This window comes from Polyodon spathula, chromosome 4 (assembly GCF_017654505.1).
Source record: "Polyodon spathula isolate WHYD16114869_AA chromosome 4, ASM1765450v1, whole genome shotgun sequence".
NCBI classification, from domain to species: domain Eukaryota; kingdom Metazoa; phylum Chordata; class Actinopteri; order Acipenseriformes; family Polyodontidae; genus Polyodon; species Polyodon spathula.
In genome coordinates this window covers 52821657-52844644 of record NC_054537.1, presented here as the reverse complement: position 1 = coordinate 52844644, position 22988 = coordinate 52821657, and the positions used below count along the sequence as shown (strand labels likewise).

At 37.4% G+C, this 22988-nt stretch overlaps 1 protein-coding gene across 2 annotated transcripts in view; it reads left to right on the top strand.

The window, feature by feature from the left end:
* The window catches only part of LOC121314627 (CCR4-NOT transcription complex subunit 10-like), a 44292-nt gene that overhangs the window by 9523 nt on the left and 11781 nt on the right, over window positions 1-22988 (top strand). For both annotated transcript variants that reach the window (XM_041248078.1, XM_041248077.1), the window contains exons 6-13: window positions 14405-14482; window positions 14718-14801; window positions 15561-15678; window positions 16292-16441; window positions 16548-16750; window positions 17152-17273; window positions 20951-21127; window positions 21676-21756. In XM_041248078.1, coding sequence (XP_041104012.1) covers window positions 14405-14482; window positions 14718-14801; window positions 15561-15678; window positions 16292-16441; window positions 16548-16750; window positions 17152-17273; window positions 20951-21127; window positions 21676-21756 — 1013 coding nt within the window. The remainder of the gene's footprint in view (window positions 1-14404; window positions 14483-14717; window positions 14802-15560; window positions 15679-16291; window positions 16442-16547; window positions 16751-17151; window positions 17274-20950; window positions 21128-21675; window positions 21757-22988) is intronic.

The window sequence follows — 22988 nt, the reverse complement described above, 5'->3', positions numbered from 1 at the left end:
GTCCCATCCTACCAGCGAATCAGATTTGAAAATACTTTGTAAGTACGCCCCTCTGTGTATTCACTGTGCAAAAAAAAAAAAAAAAACCCAAACAAACGGCACCTTGTATCCAGACTCGGAGCAGGATGACAGGCTTGTATTCCTGGCAAACAGTAAATAAATTTGGCACATTGAAAACAAAACTTACTGTATATAGTTTGCGCTGCTTTGGAGTTTCAGAATTAACTTCTGTAATTTTATATTTAACAATATTCAATAACGTTAAAAATAAATAAATGGTCAGTTTTTCATAAACTCTTGTCTAGTTTATATACTGTGGCTCTCAAAAGTATTCACCCCCCATTTAGACTTTTCCACATTTTATTGTGTTACAGCATGGAGTCAAAATGGATTTAATTAGGAGTTTTTGCCACTGATCAACACAAGTCCATAATGTCAAAGTGAAAAATAAAATCTACAAATTGTTCTAAATTAATTACAAATGTAAAACAAAATAATTGATTGCATAAGTATTCACTCCCTTTGCTATGACACACCTGAATAAACTCTGGTGCAGCCAATTGTCTTTAGAAGTCACATAATTAGTTGAATAGAGTCCACCTGTGTGCAATAAAGGTGTTTCACATGATTTCAGGTTAAATACACCTGTCTCTGGGAGGTCACATAATTGGTTAGTACATTTCCTAACAAACTACATCATGATGACGAAGGAACATTCAAAGCAAATCCGGAATAAGGTTTTTCAAAAGCACCAGTCCAGGGTAGGATATAAGAATCTTTCCAAGGCATTGAATATCCCCTAGAGCACAGTAAAATCCATTATTAAGAAATGGAGAGAATCTGGCACAACTGTGAATCTGTCTAGAACAGGTCGTCCTCAAAAATATTCGGGCGAGAAGGGCACCAAGAAGCCTATGGCAACTCTAAAGGAGTTAGTCTTCCACAGCTGAGCTGGGAGATACGGCAACAATAGCCCGGGTGCTTCACAAAACTGGCCTTTATGGGAGAGTGGCAAAAAGAAAGCCATTGCTGAAAAAAGCTTGCATCAAATCTCGGCTAGAGTTTGCTAGAAGGCATGTGGGAGAAAGACCAAGTGGAAGAAGATTCTATGGTCTGATGATACCAAAATAGAGCCTAACACCACACATCATCCTGTGAACACCATCCCTACCGTGAAGCATGGTGGTGGCAGAAAAACATACAGCCAAAGCCACACTGGAGTGGCTTAAAAACAAAAAGCTCAATGTCTTGGAGTGGCCCAGTCAAAGCCCGGACCTCAATTCAACTGAGAATATGTGGAGAGAGTTAAATTGCTGTTCACCAAAGGTCCCCATCCAACTTGACGGAGCAATTTTGCAAAGAAGAATGGGCAAAAAAGCTGGTAGAGACTTCTCCAAATTGACTCATGGCTGTAATTACTGCCAGAGGTGCCTCTACCAAATATTGATTCAAGGAGGTGAATACTTATACAATCAGTTATGTTCTGTTTTGTATTTGTAATTAATTTAGAACAATTTGTAAATTGTAGTTTTTAACTTTGACATTATGGACTTTTTTGTGTTGATCAGTGGCAAAAACTCCTAATTAAACCCATTTTGATTCCATGTTGTAACCAAATAATGTGGAAAAGTCCAAGGGGGTGAATACTTTTGAGAGCCTCTGTAGCTTACATTTCAAAGTAATGTAATCTGTTCTGAATAAATATTTTAGTAACACTCCTGTAATATGTTAAACTTGCCAGGCTTGTTGCGAATCCTGTTTGTTTTTTTTGTTTGTTTTTTTTTGTTCTGTTGACGTTACCAAGGCGTAATTACCCCTCACGTTCAGTTATTGTGCACAAACTTTTACTTCACTGCAATGATATTAAAATAATAACGTCACGGGGAGAGGAATGCACCGAAAATATATGGTGCAATCATCGATATTTGCTAGAATGATTATGTTTTGTGTGCCCAATTTATCGATTGCTACTTTGAGGCTTAATTGACAGCCCTAGTGTGTACTTTCACTACAAAAAGTATATATAGTGGGGAAATACAGTGCCATAGAATGTACGTCCAATTCACAGAATTGCAAAAGCACAACAACGAAAGCAAGAACAACTTCAAACATGCCCTTCCGCACCCGGTGGAGTTAAAAAAATGTCAGCAGTCAACAAGCAAAGTCACTTTTTTTTTCCAGTTCACGCCCTGCCTATACTGTCCTCCGTTCCACCCTCAACTGTCAATATATAATTTCAATACATCCATTAAAATGTACACATTGTAGGCTATTATGCCACCAGAAAAACAGGCTACCTCAGGCAAAGTTGATAAAGGTACTGAAATGTGTTTTCTTAAATTATAAATTAAATAACAACAAAAAAGGAATAAAAAAAAAAGAAATATGCATAAAAAACATCACGCCCATACTGCTCTATTCCATACTTACAGGTTGTATGGTACAAAATTATTTATTTATTTTGCAGACAAATTGAGAATAGTTAGCGGTATGTGTGTAAAACAAGTACTTTAAATGTATTGAAAGAAATGCTTCATATTTTGTAATTATGTACTGTTTCTAAGTACATTTAAATAAATAAAATGTGTAAATAAAGCAGGAGGAGGAAAAAACGTAGTCCCAGTTTGACAGACTTAAATAAAGGGATCATTTTTTACACCTATTATTGATGTTAATAGAAGGACAATTTCTTTAAGAATTTTTTTTCCACCTGTTTGCTAGTAATTTTTTTTCATTCTTGCTAGAATCTTGCTTTTTTTTTTAAAGTCTGTAGCTTCCTTGTGTTGCAGACCGTATCCCACAGAGAAAAAGACATAACTTGTTTTTTTCTTTTTATTCATAAAAAAGTAATTGAAAAACAACCGATACTATTGTGATAATCGGTGTATCATGAAAGAGTGGGCTGTCAACTGTTCGTATTGTGAACATTTACTGTTTCATCCCTACTGTTTAAATAGGCACGGTACTTAAGTTCGTTATTTTTAGAAGACTATCTAAATTCCATTTTTAAGAAGTTCATGAATCTTGGAAGACTAAAAGTAAACGTAAGGCCTGGTTGGTTCCATGAATATTTTTAGAAACTTAATGTGTCTTGTTTTTTTGTATAAATGCAAAGGACAAAATGGAAAACAAAATACAGCTGATGGCTTACCTTTTCTGTATTCAAATTTACCACCAGTTAATACTGCTTCTGTCTTTAATTTAGAAATTGCATCACATTTTTCTGTTCTGTCTCACTTGGTATTATTTGGACAGTTTTGTACTGCAGGAAGTAGTATATTGCTGTCATAATGGCAAGAAAAAGGCAATTAACAAAGGAAGACAGACATACCATTATAACCCTTAAGTGTAGGTCTTTCCTTTAGAGAAATTGCAAAGAAAGCCAAGGTGTTAGTGAGTAGAGTTGGCAGACCCAAAGCCACAACAGAATCAGAAGACAAGTTTCTGAGAGTCAACAGCTTGCGTGATAGGCTGCTCACAGGACAACAGCTTCAAGCACAGCTTAACACTGGTCGAAGTAAGCAAGTCTCAGTTTCAACTGTGCAGAGAAGACTTTGCGCTGCAGGTTTGACAGGTCGAGTGGCAGTAAGAAAGCCATTGCTAAGATGGCAAAATAAGAAGAGGAGGCTTGCCTGGGCCATGAAGCACTGCCAGTGGACTACTGAAGACTGGAAGAAGGTCTTATGAACCGATGAATCAAAATTTGAAATCCTCGGTTCATCACGCAGGGTTTTTGTACGCCGTCAATTAGGCAAAAGGATGGTTCCTCGTGTGTGACGCCAACTGTCAAACATGGAGGAGGAAGCGTGATGGTCTGGGGCTCTTTTGCTAGATCCATAGTCGGCGACTTGCACAGAGTGAGTGGCATCCTGAACCAAAACGGCTACCACAGCATTTTGCAGCGCCATGCAGTACCCTGTGATATATGCCTAGTTGGTCAGGGGTTCATCCTACAGCAAGATAATGACCCAAAACATACCTCCAGGCTATGTCAGAACTACCTTAGAAGAAAAGAACAAGACAGTAGGCTTCAAATCATGGAATGGCCAACACAGTCTCCAGACTTAAACCCCTTCGAGCTGGTTTGGGATAAACCGGACAGAAGGGTGAAAGCAAAGCAACCTACAAGTGCAACACATTTGTGGGAACTTCTGCAACAGTGTTGGGAAGAACTTTCTGAAGTTTTCATTGTACTTTCCATTGTAGAAAGAATGCCACAAGTGTGTTCGGCTCTTATATCTGCAAAAGGTGGCTACTTTGAGTAAAAAATTTAGATTACATTTTGTTAAACAAAATTATTCCATGATTTATTTTTTTTATCTCCAATTGTTTGTTTATTCGATGCTGTAATTTCAGAGTACATTGTGACATTAAACTGTAAATTTCAATACAAACTGGATAAATGGAGGTGTTCTAAAACTTTTGACCGGTAGTGTACACTGAACAAAAATATAAATGCAACATGTAAAGTGTTGGTCCCATTTTTCATGAGCTGAAATAAGATCCCAGAAATTTTCCTTAAGCACAAAAAGCTTATTTCTCTAAAATGATGTGCACAAATTTGTTTACATCCCTGTTAGTGAGCATTTCTGCTTTGCCAAGATAATCCATCCACCTGACAGGTGTGGCATATCAAGAAGCTGATTAAACATCATGATTATTACACAGGTGCACCTTGTGCTGGGGACAGTAAAAGGCCACTCTAAAATGTGCAGTTTTGTCACACAACACAATGCCACAGATGTCTCTTTGAGGGAGCATGCAATTGGCATGCTGACTGCAGGAATGTCCACCAGAGCTGTTGCCAGAGAATTGAATGTTTATTTCTCTACCATAAGCCGCCTCCAACATCGTTTTAGAGAATTTGGCAGTACATCCAACCGGCCTTACAACCCCAGACCACGTGTAACCATGCCAGCCCAGGATCTCCACATCCGGCTTCTTCACCTGCGGGATCGTCTGAGACCAGCCACTCGGACAGCTGATGAAACTGTGGGTTTGCACAGCCAAAGAATTTCTGCTCATCTGCGTGCTCGTCGTCTTGACCTGACTGCCGTCGTAACCGGCTTCAGTGAGCAAATGCTCACCTTCGATGGCCACTGGCATGCTGGAGAAGCATGCTCTTCACGGATGAATCCAGGTTGGTCAGATGGCAGACCGTGTGTATGGTGTTGTGTGGGTGAACGGTTTGCTGATGTCAGCGTTGTGAACAGAGTGCCCCATGGTGGTGATGGGGTTATGGTATGGGCAGGCATAAGCTACAGACAACAAACACAATTGCATTTTATCGATGGCAATTCGAATGCACAGAGATACTGTGATGAGATCCTGAGGCCCATTGTCATGCCATTCATCTGCCGCCATCACCTCATGTTTCAGCATGATAATGCACGGCCCCATGTCACAGGGATCTGTACACAATTCCTGGATGTTGAAAATGTCCCAGTTCTTCCATGTCCTGCATACTCACCAGACATGTCACCCGTTGAGCATGTTTGAGATGCTCTGGATCGACTTATACGACAGCATGTTCCAGGTCCCCCCAATATGCAGCAACTTCGCACAGCCATTGAAGAGGAGTGGGATAACATTCCACAGGCCACAATCAACAGCCTGATCAACTCTATGCGAAGGAGATGTGTCGCACTGCATGAGACAAATGGTGGTCACACCAGATACTGACTGGTTTTCTGATCCACACCCCAACCTTTTTTTTTTTTTTTTTTTTTTTTTTTTTTAAAAAGGTATCTGTGATCAACAGATGCATATCTGTCTTCCCAGTCATGTGAAATCCATAGATTAGGGCCTAAAACTTGTACTAAAACCACTGAAAATTTGCTGTGAACATTTCGTCTAAAGAAATCTACCAGTCTGGGGCCGAAGCTGCATCGAAATCTACCAGAAAAGAAAGTCGTAAGAAAACTCAGCGCCCGGGCCCGGATGCCGAGAACAGCAATGATGGCACCTCCGAGATGATGAAGGATGATACTGCGCGGATAGTAAGCAAAATCTCAAAAAACATCACTGACGTGATAGAGAACAAGTTTTCTAAGTTCTCAGGCACACTAGGTATAATATCTACTAGAGTCTAGGACAATTCAAAGCGTCTATGTGAAGCAGAGTCTCTCATCTTGATTACAGAGGATGCAGTGTCAGCTATGGAAACGAAATTAGCCGAGGCGGAAAGAAGAATCTGCGAGATGGCAGCGAAACCTGATCTGGAAAACCAAGGGAGACGGGAGAAATTTCGTCTTATCGGTCTACCGGAGGGCATAGAAGGCCGACAGGCTACTGAATTTTTCGAATCCTGGTTACATAAATTACTCGGATTGGAGACAAAACGGGGTCATGTAAAAATCGGTTGGGCCCACAGATCTCTGGCTCCTCTACCTAGAAATAATGAGCGTCCTCGACCATTGATCATTAAACTGCATAATTTCCAGGATAAACAGTGTATACTGGCAGTATCCAGAGCTAAGGGCCAGCTGTTGCACGATGGTCATAAACTTTTCATTTTCTAGGATTTTTCTATTGCTGTGCAGCAGAAAATAAGGAGCTTCAGCGACATCTGTGGGCAACTCAAAGATGTGAACATTTGTTTCAGGGTGCTATTCCCAGCAACTTTGAAGGTGTTTTTCCATGACGACATCAAATCTTTCAGCTCTCTAAGGAGGCACAGGCGTTCATGAATACTCTGCAACGCAGATTGAGATAAGTGATGTAATATACAGTGCTGCTTTACATGTGCTTGTTTTGTAGCCGTAAATACTAAAATACGGTATATGGCAGCATCTTTGATGTGGTAGTGTATTAAGGTTGCAATGCTGTTATAAGATGAGCTCTAATTGGTAACTATATACAGACGTGCTCAAATTTGTTGGTACCCCTCCACAAAAAACGAAGAATGCACAATTTTCTCTGAAATAACTTTAAACTGATAAAAGTGATTGGCATCCACCATTGTTTATTCCATTTTTAATAAAAATCAGACTTTGCTTTTGATTTTTTATTCAACATAATATTGTAAATAATAAAACAAATGAAAATGGCATGGACAAAAATGATGGGACCGCTAACCTAACATTTTGTTGAACAACCTTTAGAGGCAATCGCTGCAATCAAATGTTTTCTGTAGTTCTCAATGAGACTTCTGCACCTGTTCACAGGTAGTTTGGCCCACTCTTCCTGAACAAACTGCTCCAGCTGTCTCAGGTTTGATGGGTGCCTTCTCCAGACTGCACGTTTCTGCTCTTTCCATAGATGTTCGATAGGATTCAGATCAGGACTCGTAGAAGGCCACTTCAGAATAGTCCAATGTTTTGTTCTTATCCATTCTTGGGTGCTTTTAGCTGTGTGTTTTGGGTCATTATCCTGTTGGAGGACCCATGACCTGCGACTGAGACAGAGGTTTCTGACACTGGGCACTACATTTCTCTCCAGAATGATTTGATAGTCTCGAGATTTCATTGTGCCCTGCACAGATTCAAGGCACCCTGTGCCAGGCGCAGCAAAGCAGCCCCAAAACATAACCGAGCCTCCTCCATGTTTCACTGTAGGTATGGTGTTCTTTTCTTTGAAAGCTTCATTTTTTCGTCTGTGAACATAGAGCTGATGTGACTTGCCAAAAAGTTCCAATTTTGACTCATCTGTCCAAAGGACATTCTCCCAGAAGGATTGTGGCTTGTCAATATGCATTTTAGCAAATTCCAGTCTGCCTTTTTTTTATGTTCTCCTGGGTCTTCTTCCATGGAGCCCACTTTTGCTCAAAAAGCGACGGATGGTGCGATCAGAAACTGACGTACCTTCACCTTGGAGTTCAGCTTGTACCTCTTTGGCAGTTATCCTTGATACTTTTTATACCATTCGCACTATGCCTACAGTTCCATGGACCTTAAACTTCTTAATAATATTTGCAACAGGAACATCAAGCTGCTTGGAGATGGTCTTGTAGCCTTTACCATGCTTGTCTATTATTTTCTTTCAGAACTCCTCAGACAACTCTCTCATTTGCTTTCTCTGGTCCATGTTCAGTGTGGTGGACACAATGATACCAAACAGCACAGTGACTACTTTTCTCCATTTAAATAGGCTGAATGACTGATTACAAGATTGGAGACATGTGTGATACTAATTAAAGAAACTATTTAGTTTGAAATATCACTATAATCAAATTATTTATTATCTTTTCTAAGGGGTACCAACAAATGTGTCCAGGCCATTTTAGAATATCTTTGTAGAATAAGCAATAATTAATCTCTTTTCACAGCTTCTTTGCTTTGTTCTATGACATACCAAAGGCATGCAAGTATACATGATAAAATAGCTTTTAATTTCATCACTTTTCAGGAGGAATGAAGCATTATTTCAATGAGCTGTAAGGGTACCAACAAATTTGAGCATGTCTGTATTCGGAGTAGGCTATGTCATTTTGACTTTGACTAAAGATTTGTGCTACAGCTTCACAGTGGCGAGAAAGACGTTATTTGCATGGAATACGCGGTTACTTATCAAACTGACTGCAATTTACAGCTTGGTAACGTGGAGAACTACTGGACCAGTGTTAAGAAACAATTTTAAACAATGCAGGGCACAACAGAAAACATGACGCCATCGTACCTGGACACATTTAAAAGATATGGCAAGAACTGTCGAGATGAATTTATAAATGTTCAGCATCAGATCACACAGCTGCGAAGGGGGTGGGTCCAGTGGCAGCAGGCAGCCAGACCGAAGAACGGACAGTGGGAGCAGTGGCAGCAAAACATCTTTTAACCCCAAAGCCTTTTAAGAGGGACCCAAATATTTTGTGAAAAGCTGAAAGTTTAAGAGATATTTTTTAAACTATTTATTTTCAAAATGGGATAGGGAAACTCTGTAGTTCAGGGAGAAGGAACAGAGCAATCAGAATGGCAAGTTTTGAATTTATTTCAATACTTTTGCTTTTTTTTCACTACTTGAATTAATCATTGGGTCCGGTTCAGATTCATTTAATATCTCATGTACACTTCGGTTTCCGAAAAGTTCAACATTTACATAAATCTCGTCTGTCATATTTATTGTGATAAATTCCAATATGTCTGCTGTTTTTGTTTTTAAATTCTAGTGTATGGATATCTGCCAGTGATTTGCCCGTTTTTGAAAAAAGTGCCGACCCATGGTGATATGCTCTAATATCAACACCCCTATGTGACCTGTTTTGACTAATCAGGATATAGTATTTAAATTACCCATTTTATTTATCTCAGAGCCTGAAACATCGATTCCAGCCTTAACGGATTTAATTGATATATTTGGCTCTTTTTCAGGTTACAAAGTTAAATACAATAAATCAGAGGTTATGCCTTTGGGTAATTTTGGCGATATGGCTTCTTTAACTGACTTCCCCTTCAGATGGTCACAAACAGGCTTTTCGTATTTTGGTGTCCACATCTCGCCTAATTTGAAAGATCTATTTAAACTAAATTTCCTCCCAGCTGAAAGGGTGACCTGGACAGATGGTAGATCTTCTGATCTCTTGTATAGGGAGAATAAATATTATCAAAATGAATGTCCTCCCAAGACTTCTATATCCCTTACAGATGCTTCCTCTATACCTGACAAAAAAGGTTGTGGTGGACTTAGACACCTTTTCAAAATTTATTTGGCATAGAAAGAAACCCAGACTCAAAATCCCTAAACTACAGCTACCAACTGAGAGAAGGGGTTTGGCTCTACCAAACCTAACGTTTTATCTGCCGTGCCTGCATTATTTCAGAGTGGATCCGCAACGACCCAGAGTTCACATGGGTTGATGTGGATTCATGGTGTTCCTCACCATTCTCATTGCTTAGTGTGTTGAATAGTGTTGAGGACAAAATCATTCCTGAAATAAAGAATAATCCACCAGTACAGAACTCTGTCAGGGTATGGAGAGACATCACTAAATTTATCTGTAAAAAGAGATTCTCCCCAGCTTTGGTGCCTAATTAAAAATAAGTAATTTTGTCCTGGTATAAAAGATAGCGTTTTTCATCTTTGGCATCATAGGGATATCAGGCTTATTGCTGATTTGTGTGAAGGTGACATGTTAATGTCCTTTAATCGGATCAGAATGAAATTTTACATCCCTAACAAACACTTTTTTGGCTTCCTACAGATAAGGCATTTCATACATTCTAATATCTCATTCGTTACCGGTGTTAACTCCCATTGACACCTTTCTATTAAAAATAAAGAGTTCAAAAAACTTTGTTTCAGCTTTTTACTCATTAGTTTACTCAAACAGTACATCAAACAGTACATGCAATATTAATGCTGTGCTTACTTCTTGGAAAAGGGATTTAGGTGGCACCGTTGATGAAGAATCCTGGGGGGAGGTTGTGCGTGACGTAGGACGCACTTTTATTTGTAACAGAGCATGGGAGACTCAATACAAGAGTCTGCATTGCACACATACAACACCTTATGTTCTTCATCAAATTTAACCCACAAAACTCTGTTGCCTGTTCCAAATGTAAAAATAACTCTGGGACTCATACATTTATTCTGGACTTGTCCACTGATAGCTAACTTCTGGAATGAGATAAAACAGGAATTGGACAGAATGCTAAACTGCAGATTAGAGAAGGACCCTTGGCTCTTTCTCCTGGGACTGACGTCAATTCAGTTAAAGCTGAGACAAAATTGATGTTTATTGCCCGAAAATGTGTACTGATCAACCGGATCAAAGATAACCCTCCAACTACTAACCAATGGTATACCGAAATTTTTAAAATTCTCCCCCTAGAAAGACTTGGTGCAGCTTTAAAAGGGGATGAGGAATCACTCTTATCCACCTGGTATCGTTTCTTAAATCTCCTCCTTAATGATCTTGCTAATATAGTCGGGAATGGGCAAGTGTTTTTGAGGTGGAGTAGGTAAGATGCACGGTTTTATTTTTTATTTATTTAATTGTTTCAATTTTTATTGTGTTTTAAAGGAAACAAATGTTATATTGTATTGTTTGTATATTGTTTTTCTCATAATTTTCTTTCTGCTCATTGTTTGGCTTGGTGTATTTTAATGTTTATAAGAGAAAACCCAATAAAGTTTGCATTTAAAAAAAAAAAAAAAAAGTATCCGTGGCTTATCGGTAGCTGTCAATTAAAAAAACTAATACTGTGAAACTGTCTTTTGATTACTACAGAAAAGGTGATATGGAACAGCACAGGATCTCTAACGAAATCAGCACAAAAACATTAGCGTTCACAAAGTCACTTGCGAGCCACTGTTACACTCAAAACTTTTGGACAATCCCAGATTTATATTAAATGGATAAGCAGAAGCGTAGGGATACAGTACATCGCAATGATCAAGAACTGGCTTTCAGAGGCACGATGAAGGCACCAATTCCTCAAATAGAGGCAATTATATGGAATTACTTTCTGATACTTTCTACGACGGTATGTTAAGCAATCACTTGTCAATAGCCACAGTATTCTCGGGTACCTCCTAACAAGATTCAGAACGACAATAAAAATGAGACATCTAGGAAGCCAAGTACCTAGCTGTAATGATAAGCACAGCTCATCTGTCTTGTGTTTACAGGTATGTGATTGACACTGGCCTGAATGAACGGTTGTTCTGTGAAAATGTGTTATGTTTACAAAAAAAAAGCTTTTAAAGACTTTTTTTTTTTAGATTCTATTGATTAGAAGTACAGTGTCCACCACTACACTGTACAGGGTTATTTCGGCCATGCCCAGTGATTTCAGTAACAGGCATCGTTTAGACCATGTTAAGCACACTGTATATTTCTTGCAGACTCAGCTGTTTGGATCTCATTATTTGCCATTCACAGATTTAAATAACAAATGCACTGCTTATGCTGTAGTAATCGATCTTATGAATCCACCAATCAGCTGTTTTCACCTTGTCACATAGATTTCAATACAAAAGGCAGCACTTTACTGTAGTAAAAGCTTGGCTGATCGGTCAATCAACTGTTTGCACCTCGTTACTGAGCAGTTACCCCTGTACTGTACCTTGGCTATTTAATCCCTGGGTTTCTGATGTTTCTGATCTCCAAACAATCTAAAAAAAAAATGACGTTTAGTGCAACTGTTAAGAATAAATATAATTTGCATACAAATCATAGCAGTAATTATGAAACAATGTGTTGTTTTATCATCAGTTTTCAGCTTTAAATATAAAAGTTAAGAATAAGGTGGCGTTTTATGTGCGGTTACTGTGGATTTTGAAAACAGTTGTTAAACTGGACACTAAAAGAAAAAAATGTCTAATCATACTTGCAGCGCAAAGAAACAAACAAAAAAACTTGCAATTACCATCTTCTATTAACTTCAGTTTTTCTTACATTGGTGACGAGGATGATCTGCATCCTCATGTGTCATTTGTTGTGAAATACTGGCTCACAAAAGCTAAGCCGTCAGCATCTGAGACAGGGCATCCAGATTGCGTTGGGCGACTAAACAAATTTTTCCAGAAGAAAGCCGATCAATTAGATAAACAGCATGATGCTCATAAAATATCTGTCATAGAGAACGAGATGAATGTATCCTACCTGGTTACAGTGCTTATTGCAAAAAACAAAAAAAGTGCACAAACTAACTTTTGTTGGTATGTTTGCAATGCTTGATGTTGAATTGAAAATTAAAACTGGTGTTCATTATGTTGTAACACAATTTTAAATTGATATTGTAACGTGTAGGTAAAGGAAGTAGTCCAGGCAAGTATTCTGGTATCAGATGCACAGTTTATTTAACGAGCAGTTCAAAAAACACATTTTGCATATTCGTATTATTTAATTGAGAAATAAACACATTTAAGCATATTAAATACAGCATATTAAGTCCAGAGATTTGGTAATGACATTATTTAAGTCTCAGTTCACTTTCACCAGAAAGCTGGAACAATGTAGTGCTGCCGCGTGCCTCACAAAGCTGCTTGTTACCATGCCTCACCTGTCAAAAAAGATGAAACGCCACTGAAAGGCAATAAACAATAACAAACACAGGATAAATAAAAGGGTTCTCCCACAGCTCCAAAACACACTGTTCAGCCAGCCCCTCCCTCTGCCAGGCTTACATTTCGCTGTGTCATGCGCTCTTCCCCAATCACAGGCACACATTCCCGTTCCACCACACATTATATCAGTGCATCCACATAATCAGTTAATCCCCAATGGGGGCTCACCTGCAAATTCATGTTTGCAATCGGCTGCAATCCCGATGTCCATGCGAAGGGGACCCTAAATCCCCCCCCACCCCACCCTTCCCCTGGTTTGTCTGCCTCGTCGTTACAATGTGTTAGTTTTAATACCGTTTTTTTTAATAATTAATTTGATAAAAGCAAATATTTTAGCAACCTGTAAAACTATCAAAGCCTGCATGCTTATTTAGTGTAGTTAGAAATTAAACATCATTTTGAGTCAAGGGTTCATTATTTCTGTGTTCATTTGGGTCGCCAATAAAAAAAGTTTGGCAAACACTGTTCTATATACACACATTTGTTTTATGTATTTGTGTCTATATTTAAGCATGTACTTCATGACTGCTTTGCGTGTGTGCTATCGCACACTGAAAAATGCAGTGTCTATATTTACGCTATGTGAAAAAGAAACCAAGAGTTTAAAATGCAGATGAACATGTTTTATATGAACTATTTTTCAAAAAACACTTGCTATGCACAATGGGTTTGAGAAATTACCTCTCATTATCCTCTAGCACACCCGCTTATTGTCACTTTTTGTGCAGTCTGTCAAATGCTGCGTGGCCAGGCTTTAATAAGTAACCACAGGATATAATTAATTTCCAACGCAACTAACAACCAATAATCATCTCGGCTGATAAACTGACATTTTGTGCAGCCCGTCAAATGCTACATGGGTGGTCTCTTCGGGATACAGTTACAAGTATCACCAATGTCACCAAGTTTGTATTCTTTGACAAAGTCTTCTACAAGTGCATGCAATTAAACACCAGGTGCAACACCTAATTGATAGCTCTCATCAGTCGACAATGCATGTCTTTTTTTTAGATGATGACACAAACTGTTTTGTTCCAGTTAATGATACAAAACATATTTGTCCTGTAATAAACTATATGCATTTGTTTAAATATAAAGAATGACTAAATGTACAGTAAACACTGCTTTGTAATTCATCGTTAGTTTTCTTTTTTCTCGCACTCGTAATGTGCTGTCACAGGCAAATGTGAAACTTGGTTTATATCACGATCTGCTTTATATCACAAATTATGCTTGCACAGCAATCATTATATAAAGCGGGTTCATCTGTTGTTTAATATTAGCAGAATGTTTATTATTATGCGTTATATTTATTATACTGTTTTTCAGCAGATATATATATATATATTTTCACATACTAATCATCACAATGTTTCTTTCTTTACCCTAACATGAACAGGCCGCAAACAAAGACGGTTCAAATCAGAAGGCTGAATATATTGCTATGATTGAGGCAGCTAAATCCAAAATTCATCAGGTCGGTGATTTAAGGCAACAGTAAACTCTTCACTGTGCATTATAGCACATTTTAAATACTTTAGTTCAACGTTATTCTAGCACAATCTGATTGTAAAATGTTTTTAAATCTTGACCCCCTGATATACTTGTCAAATGTTAAAATAATTCAGTGTCAAAATATGACATGTCCTCTAATTTCTTGTGCGCAGCAATTTTGCTTTTCTTTATTAATTTCTGTTAATATTGTTTTGTAGTATAAAGTAAGGGCTTATATTCAGATGAAGTCTTTGAAGACCTGCAAAAGGGAAATCAAGTCAGTCATGAATACAGCTGGAAATGTAAGTTCCTCTATCCTATTATCACCTGCTAGATACCCGTATCCTGGACATAGGGAAATATTACCTAGGTAGGCACCCATATGATGTAATATCTTACTTTTGAATTTTATATAAATAACCACTTACCCTATTACACCTGGCACCAGTGTGCATATATTCTGGGACTGTTCCCAGTGTTATCTCAATTGACTGATTCAGTTAGTAGCTGGATATTGTTTTATTTTTACTTACTGATGACTCGAGTATTGGTTAATCTTTCTTTGACTCTACTTGTTGGCCTAATAGCCATTTAAAAGTACATTTTTCAGCTTTGGATATCACCAGATACAACTCACGAGGGTTGTTTTGTATATTTGTTATATTTCTTTACGTTTTTAAAAACAATTGATCATAAAAAAACACACATATATACAGCTGTGATGACGATTGGTTGGGGCACAGAATAAATGTGTGCATATTTATTTATTTTTACCTGCCAAATCAGTGAAGCTTACGTTAAACCTTGGTGACTAACCTCCATATCAGTTATTCCGGGTGTCCGAAATGCATATGATCCAATGTAAACATTGTCATGGCATTTTAGCGCATAAAAACTGTTCATCCAGAATGTGACGGGCTGTCGTGTGGACTTCCCTTAATTAACCCTTAATATCTTGTTAAAAAGTAAGAAGAGTTTATTATTTTATCGGTTCATGTGTTTTGTTGATAGATTTAAGTTATATTTTTTCATAAAACTGGTTGTTTTTCTTTTTATTTCAGTCTGCTCCCTCTCTTTTTCTAAAGAGTAATTTTGAGTATTTGAGGGGTAACTATCGGAAAGCAGTAAAGTTGCTGAACAGCTCGAACATTGCTGAGCATCCAGGCGTCATGAAAACTGGTAATTTGCCTTTTAAATATCCTGCTATTCTAAGCATTCAGACATCCAGCTATTTAGCTTGATTTTAGCTGATGCAAGAATCCTACGTATCTTGCATTTTCAAGCACGCCCATTTACTATGTAGGTCACATGTCATGTACAATTTTGAAAGAAACACATGTTATTGCAATCATGTTTTTTTTAATTTAATAGTACATATGTGGTGTGTGCCATGTTGGGTTAAAAAAAACAAAAAACAAAAAAAACTTTGCATGCCCTTCTTTGAGACAGCCTGTTATACTTGTACTAGAGAGTGAAATCCTCTCCACCTCTTCAATGCATGAATTCTTTCCATTAGCCAACCAGCTGCTTTGCGGTCGTTGACATGGGATGACCCCACAGAAACTTCTGAGGTGCACATGCTATTTGGAAGCTTTTTTTGTTTGCTATTTTTGTTTTTGTTTTTTGCTTTATTTTATGAGCCTTGTATGGTACCAGTAACATTTTGCTTCTTAGAAAACTGCTTAGTTAATGGCTTTGCACAGCAGGTAAAGTGCATTATATAAAATGCTGTCCTGTAATTAATCTACTGATTTGATTGTGTTTTTTTTTTTTTTTTTTTTCAAATTTGAAGGTGAATGTGTACGATGTATGTTTTGGAACAATCTTGGTTGCATTCATTTTTCTATGGGAAAGCACAACCTAGGAATTTTCTACTTCAAAAAGGCTCTTCAGGAAAACGATCACACATGCTCACAGCTAGCTGCAAGTGGCGCCGGGCAAAGTAAGATAATTTATGGAATTTAAACAGCTTTCTCAATGAACAGTATGAAAACTGCATTTTGCATATTTATTTGACCTACTTCTAATCTCTCTCCCCCCTGTTAAAGCTAAGAAGTTTTCCGGCATCCCGATGTGCACCCTTCTAGCCAATAAACGCTATGAGCTGCTGTACAACTGTGGAATCCAGCTACTACACATAGGGAGGCCCCTGGCAGCTTTCGAATGCCTGATTGAGGCAGTGCAAGTTTACCATTCAAATCCACGGCTCTGGCTGCGGCTGGCAGAATGCTGCATAGCTGCAAACAAGGGGGTGAGTAAAGACAGGTTGTAACCATGATCAGGATATGGAGAAGTCTGAGTTGCTAGTATACACTTGCATTACTCCTGATTTCTGTTGTGCTGAACATCAAAGGTTTTCATATAGTTTATTCTCATGCTATCATGTTAGTGGTGTGAGTTAAGAACAGAAGTCAGGCAAACCTTATTGTTGAACTCCAGTCGAAGTTCTGGCATTATGTTTCTCAGATTGTTAAACATCTGCACCTACAACATTTTGTCTTAATTTTGTGGTTTTTTCTTAGAGGAGCGTTGTGTGGTTCTCAAATATTTTAGTACTTTATAGACTGGAATTTATACCTTAATTTTGAACCCTTTATGTGAATAATCATTTAAAACTCATTCATTTGTCTTTTTCTTTTTTTTTTTTTTTAGACTTCTGAGCAAGAGACCAAAGGCCTTCCAATCAAAAAGGGAATTGTGCAGTCAATTGTTGGTCAAGGATATCATCGCAAGATAATTCTAGCTTCACAATCAACACAGAACACAGTATACAAGTAATGTATATGTATTGTGTGTTTTAAAATGAATGTGCTTTTATATTTAAAGTTTGCATTTTGGGATATGATATGTATACACTGCTAATCTGAAGTGGTAAGTGTATGTAGCCTACTCAATGGCTATAATTAGAAGATCTGAGCTGCTTTTAGCCTTGGTGCTAGTTGCTGATTACAGTACCATGTAATCATGGAATCTATTACACATAGGAGTGAGGCATTCCAGGTTTGACTAGTCAGTTAGTTAAACTTGTGATGGTTCTTAGTGTTAGAATAGACAGAACGTAGAACACATCTGATAGCAGTTTAAGCCATTCTATGCTTTACTATGATCCTAATCCTAATATCTGTGGTCTGTCAATGTGCAGTCTCTGTTTCCTACCATTACTGGCAAGGTTGACTGATTTAAATCAAGTCGATTTTAAATCACTGATCTAAATCATGATTTAAACCACTTTGATTTAAAAAATCATCTGATTTAAAATTTAATTTACTACCTATTTTTTATAGTTTCTCAGTTAAAGACATGAAAAGTATGTTTTAAAAACCTTTTATTAACACAAACATCTTAAACTCTTAGGCTGTATTCTGATCACAGCACAAATGTGAGTGCACAGATGGCGCTTTCCCACGATTCTGAAGACAAAAAAAAAAAATACTGCACTGAAATGGTATTCTGAAGACATATCTTGCCCAGTTATAGAGCACCTGCCCCATCATTAACATATTCAACGAAGCAGAGTCTGATGACAGTGCAGTCGGGTCCGAAATAGATAACTGAGCACTGTGTTAAGACCTGCTGAAACAGGTTTATTTAGTGGTGCAATCGGGAACTTTAACAATTGAGCACACTATGAAAAGCAAAGTAGTCTTAAGTAACAATAGTGTGTATTTGGACTGACACAGAAAGAGGAAATCAAAGAAAGAAAAGTAAAGGAAAAGAATGACTGGGAGGTAGTTCACATTTAGAGGAATCCACAAATATAAATAATTTGCTTTATTTATGTATTCATTTAAGAGTAATTTAGTTTGGTATGTAACTATTCACAAACCACCATTTCCAACGTCCTTAAATTTACAGTTTGGATGTAGTGTAGAGCTACAACTAGGGTACTACCAAAAAAAAAAATCCATAATTCTTTTTTTTTTTTTTTAAATAAAAAAAATCACCAACCCTGGTTACTGGTGTTAAAGAGGAGGCTACATTCTATCAGATAGGCCAGGGTAACTCCTGATATAGTTTATTTTAACCTAACAAAAATGTGCATGTGAAAGCATTTCCATCATAAACTAAAATACCTAAAAAAAATGATGGACTTAAGGTTACTTTTAATCAATCTAAGCAATAAATAGTTAAACTAACACAAAATAAAATGACTAACCATGAGATAAAGTTCACATATTCTACTCTGCTTTCTGTTTGCCTAAAATTTCCTTACAACTTACAATAAGCAATGCTTTTTGAAACCAGCAAATGACACTAGTACTATAACTAGGGCTGTATTTTTCTACAAATTTGTATTTCCAGATATTTCACGATTTAAACATACTGTGTATTAAAGCAAAAAAAAAAAAGTGTTAACATTTAAAATTGAAAATTATTACTATACAATAAATATTTAAATGCTTACCTGAAAAACTGTAAATGCTAAATTGTAGAATATTTAATTTTTTATGTCCACCTTTTAAAGACATTCCATTTTCACCATCATTAAATTCTCAAACAAAATCAAAATATAAATGCATGTGAAAATATCACAGACGGGGCTCCCGAGTGGTGCAGCCGAGTTGAGAAAATGATGTACTTTCCATGTCGTATATATGCAGATATTTTAACTCTGCATTCCAGTAAAAAAAAAAACTATGGAAATTAAGAACAAAAAAAGTTTTAAGTGACATTTAAATGTTTTAAGTGACAGTAAGAGCTGACAAAGCTGAAAGACAGGAAATTGTCAGGTAAGACTGCCAATGCGCTCTTACTTCACCCATGTTCTAACAAGGCTTTCCAGCACACACTGCTTAACAGGTACAGTAGGTGGGTTCACGTCACACAACATAGGTAGTCACCACCACTGGGCAGGCCAGTGGTTTGCTGAGGATTCAAAAGTTCTCTGAAACAGCCCAATACGGTAGATATCCTTTAGAAATTTTGAAGAGTCGCCGTCTTTTGTGATTAAAACCAAAACAACTGCAGTAATGACTGTTGACTATGTGACATTTGCTTAATCTGTAAATTTTTGTATGTATTCCAGTGAAATTGTGTACTGTTAATTATGAACAACATTTCACAACTATGTGTTATTTCCAATACAAGATGACCATTCTATGACAACCTACATACATGTTTGAGGTGTGTCCATTTAAACCAACAAACAAAAAAACTACTGTAAACATTAATCTCTTCAGTTAAAAATCAAGAAACCCCATGATTGACACTATTTTCTGTCCTTTCAATGATCTCATTACTATGCCACACATACATCACATTTATTTTCCAGCATATTAAACACGAGCATGGCTTTTGCCAACAAAATAACTAAAAATAGCCGAAAGGGTTGAAAACAAAGGTTACTGTTAGAAATGTTTGTTACTTGAAAAAGAAAACTACAGAAGAAATACATTGTCTCACTTCAGAGGTGTTCATATTCTAATTGTTATGATTATCTTTTATAATTCACATGTCAATGGTTTTAGTCACACAGAACAGTGCTCTTTCTTCACTTCTAAAGCAGTGGTTCACAACCCTGGTCATGCGGACCTCTTGTGTCTGCTGGTTTTTCTTCCAACTGAGCTCTCAGTTACTTAAATGAGCACTCATTGACCTAACAATTTGGTTAATCACATTTGTTATCTGTTCTTCAGTTTATAAGAAGTTGAAGATTTCAAGTTATGTTAAATGTTATACATTGAAATCTTCATGTTTTTCAAATAATTCAACAGCTTTGATTAGGCCACTTGTTAGTTTAATTGAATGTTCAATAAAGAAACTGAGTTAAAAAAATAAAAAATAAAAATAACCACAGACACAGGGGGGTCCCCAGGACCATGATTGAGAACCACTGATCTAAGACATATTAAGCTGTTTCAGAGAACTTTTGAATCCTCAGCAACCCGCTAACCTGCTCAGAAGTGGTGACTACCTATGTTGTGTAAAGTAAACCCACCTACTGTATTAGTTAATCAGTGTGTCTGTGTGTCGCATCTTTTTTACAGCTTTATCAGCTCTTACTGTCACTTTGAAACAGTTTTAAGTTTTTAATATATGTAATTTTGTGTCTCGGATATATTAATGATACATAATCTAATCCAAATTGGAGATGTGCCCTCCTCCTCCTCCCCCAGATAACATTAAAAATCCCACCACTGCATGGGCAGGATGCTATAAAGCATTAACAGAATAAGTCAGGGTACATCTTACTTATAGTGCACTTCATAAATGTCACCACTGGAGGGCAGGCAGACCCTGTTAAAAATATCATGCTTAGCAAGATGCAGGTTTTCAAAAACCATTTCCAAAAGATACATATTTTTACCCAATTATTTTAAGTAAATAAATGAGTTTTAGTTATTGCATACTTACCATGTTTCTGAAGCCTGAAATGTAAAAAGATGAACATTTTGAATGGTAGTGATTGGTTGTTTGGAATTGTTAATGAAATGTATTTTGTTTTGTGCAGTGATGGTCAGTCTGCAGCAATCCCTGTTGCTAGCATGGAGTTTGCTGCTATATGCCTGAGGAACGCCCTGCTCCTGCTACCTGAAGATCAGCAGGAGGCGAAGTCAGAGAATGGTTCTAAAAACTCCAGCCAGTCTGGCAGTGTGGAAAGCAGCAGTGAGGGCAGCGAAGCCTGCAGGTTATATTACACACTAAACCCTTTGTACTAGGATCTGTAGCGTTCTGGCTTAACCCCATGTGCTCTTAGAACTATTCTGAGGTTGCTAGTAATATAAGAATACTACCCTGTCTTGTTGTTCAACCTCCACCCCCCCCCCCCCCCCACCCCCCTTTAGGAACTGCAGTAGCAAAATAAATGTATAGAATTACAATTGCATTTATGAATTGGTGTTTAAATGCGTTTCTGCTCCCTCAAGTCCTCAAAAAGGGTAAGGGATTAAGGGTTTTCCTCAGAAAACAGGGATGCAGTTGGAATGACTCAGAGGCAAGCTCAAGGTATTAAAGGCTTTTTTGGGAAATGCTTGGCACTAGCTCAGTAAAATTGTAAAGAATCCAGGCACAATTTTATCCCCTTGATGAAAATGTGCCTCGTGTATTGTTTGTCTAAGAACAGTCTACTCAAGATTCACAGCTTTTCATTCATTTTATAACAAATTATAAAAATGTGTTTTTGTCTTTGTTTTTTTTGATAGCCTATTTTTTAAACAACATTTTATGTCTTTGCAGTGGTAAAGGTCATGAAGGAGATAAGTTCATCCCATCTCCTCCTTCATCACCACTGAGGAAACAGGAATTTGAAAACTTAAGGTAACAATGACAGTGTCACGTGAGTCAAATATGAGTAGGGCCCTACCAAATTCATGGCCATGAAACACGTCATGGACCATGAAATCTGGTCTGCCCCGGGAAATCTGGTCTTTTTTGTGTACTTTTACCCTGTAGTAAAATCCAATGCAGTTTATGTGCCATTATAGGTTCCTGATGCAATTGTTATCTTGTTTTAATTTAAAAAAGAAAGCTCATCAGGACCAGGACAGGATTTATTGATTCACATTTGACAACAGCCAGTAACTGGGCTCTACTCACTGATTGGTAGACACAGGCATCTGGGGCGAGTTTAGTATAACCTACGGATCTCAACTGGTAGTACAGTCAGGCGAATCAAATTAGACCTACATTTTAAAATGAGTCCAAAATAAATCAACTAAGCAGTAGTATGAACAGAAAAATACATAAACACAGCAGGACAAAAACATAAATAAAATAAATGTCAGTAATTTCAGAGACTTCACATTTGTATTTTTTTAGCTTCTGGATATATTGTCCAGTTACAGACCCGTCCCTAGCTTGGCGCTATTTGTCAAGTCCCAACAAACTCCGTGGATGCAGAGAGCTGCGTCTAAATACGGATATGTATTTACACCGCAGAGAGAGGGAATGAAGAAAAACAGCATTTCAGAATATTTGAGTTACTGTTGCATACAGTGATATTTAAAACCAGAACTTTTTTTTATTATTTATTTATATTAATAAAAACAACAGAAACACAACAATCATAGAGTGATCCTCTAGATTTCAGTTTTATTTTCTCTTAGCATTTCTACTTTGTTAGTCACATGCTTTTGTTAACTTCAGAGCTTTAAATGTTTATTTTGCCGTTTTTAACTACATGTTCATACTTTGTTACACCACCGTGACATTTGCGATTGAAATAGCTGAAACCGTGAAATCAAAGGTTTTATAAATGTTATGACCGTGAAGTTTATCAAAATGTATCGGGGGGGAATTTGGTAGGGCCCTACTCATGAGGTTGAGCAATTCTTATATGAATGTCAGAACAAACAGAAAAATGATGTTCTCAGAGTTGAATTGAGCAGCTCTGGGGGACGGGAAATGTGCAACTGAGGAATTTGTATCTAAAGCAGAGAGGAGAACGTGTAGCTCGACAGTGGTTGTAATGAACTGTTTCCACAAATTTAACTGCACTTTAACCACTGGACCACACTGCATCCAATAATCTTGGCAGTGCCATCAGCCAA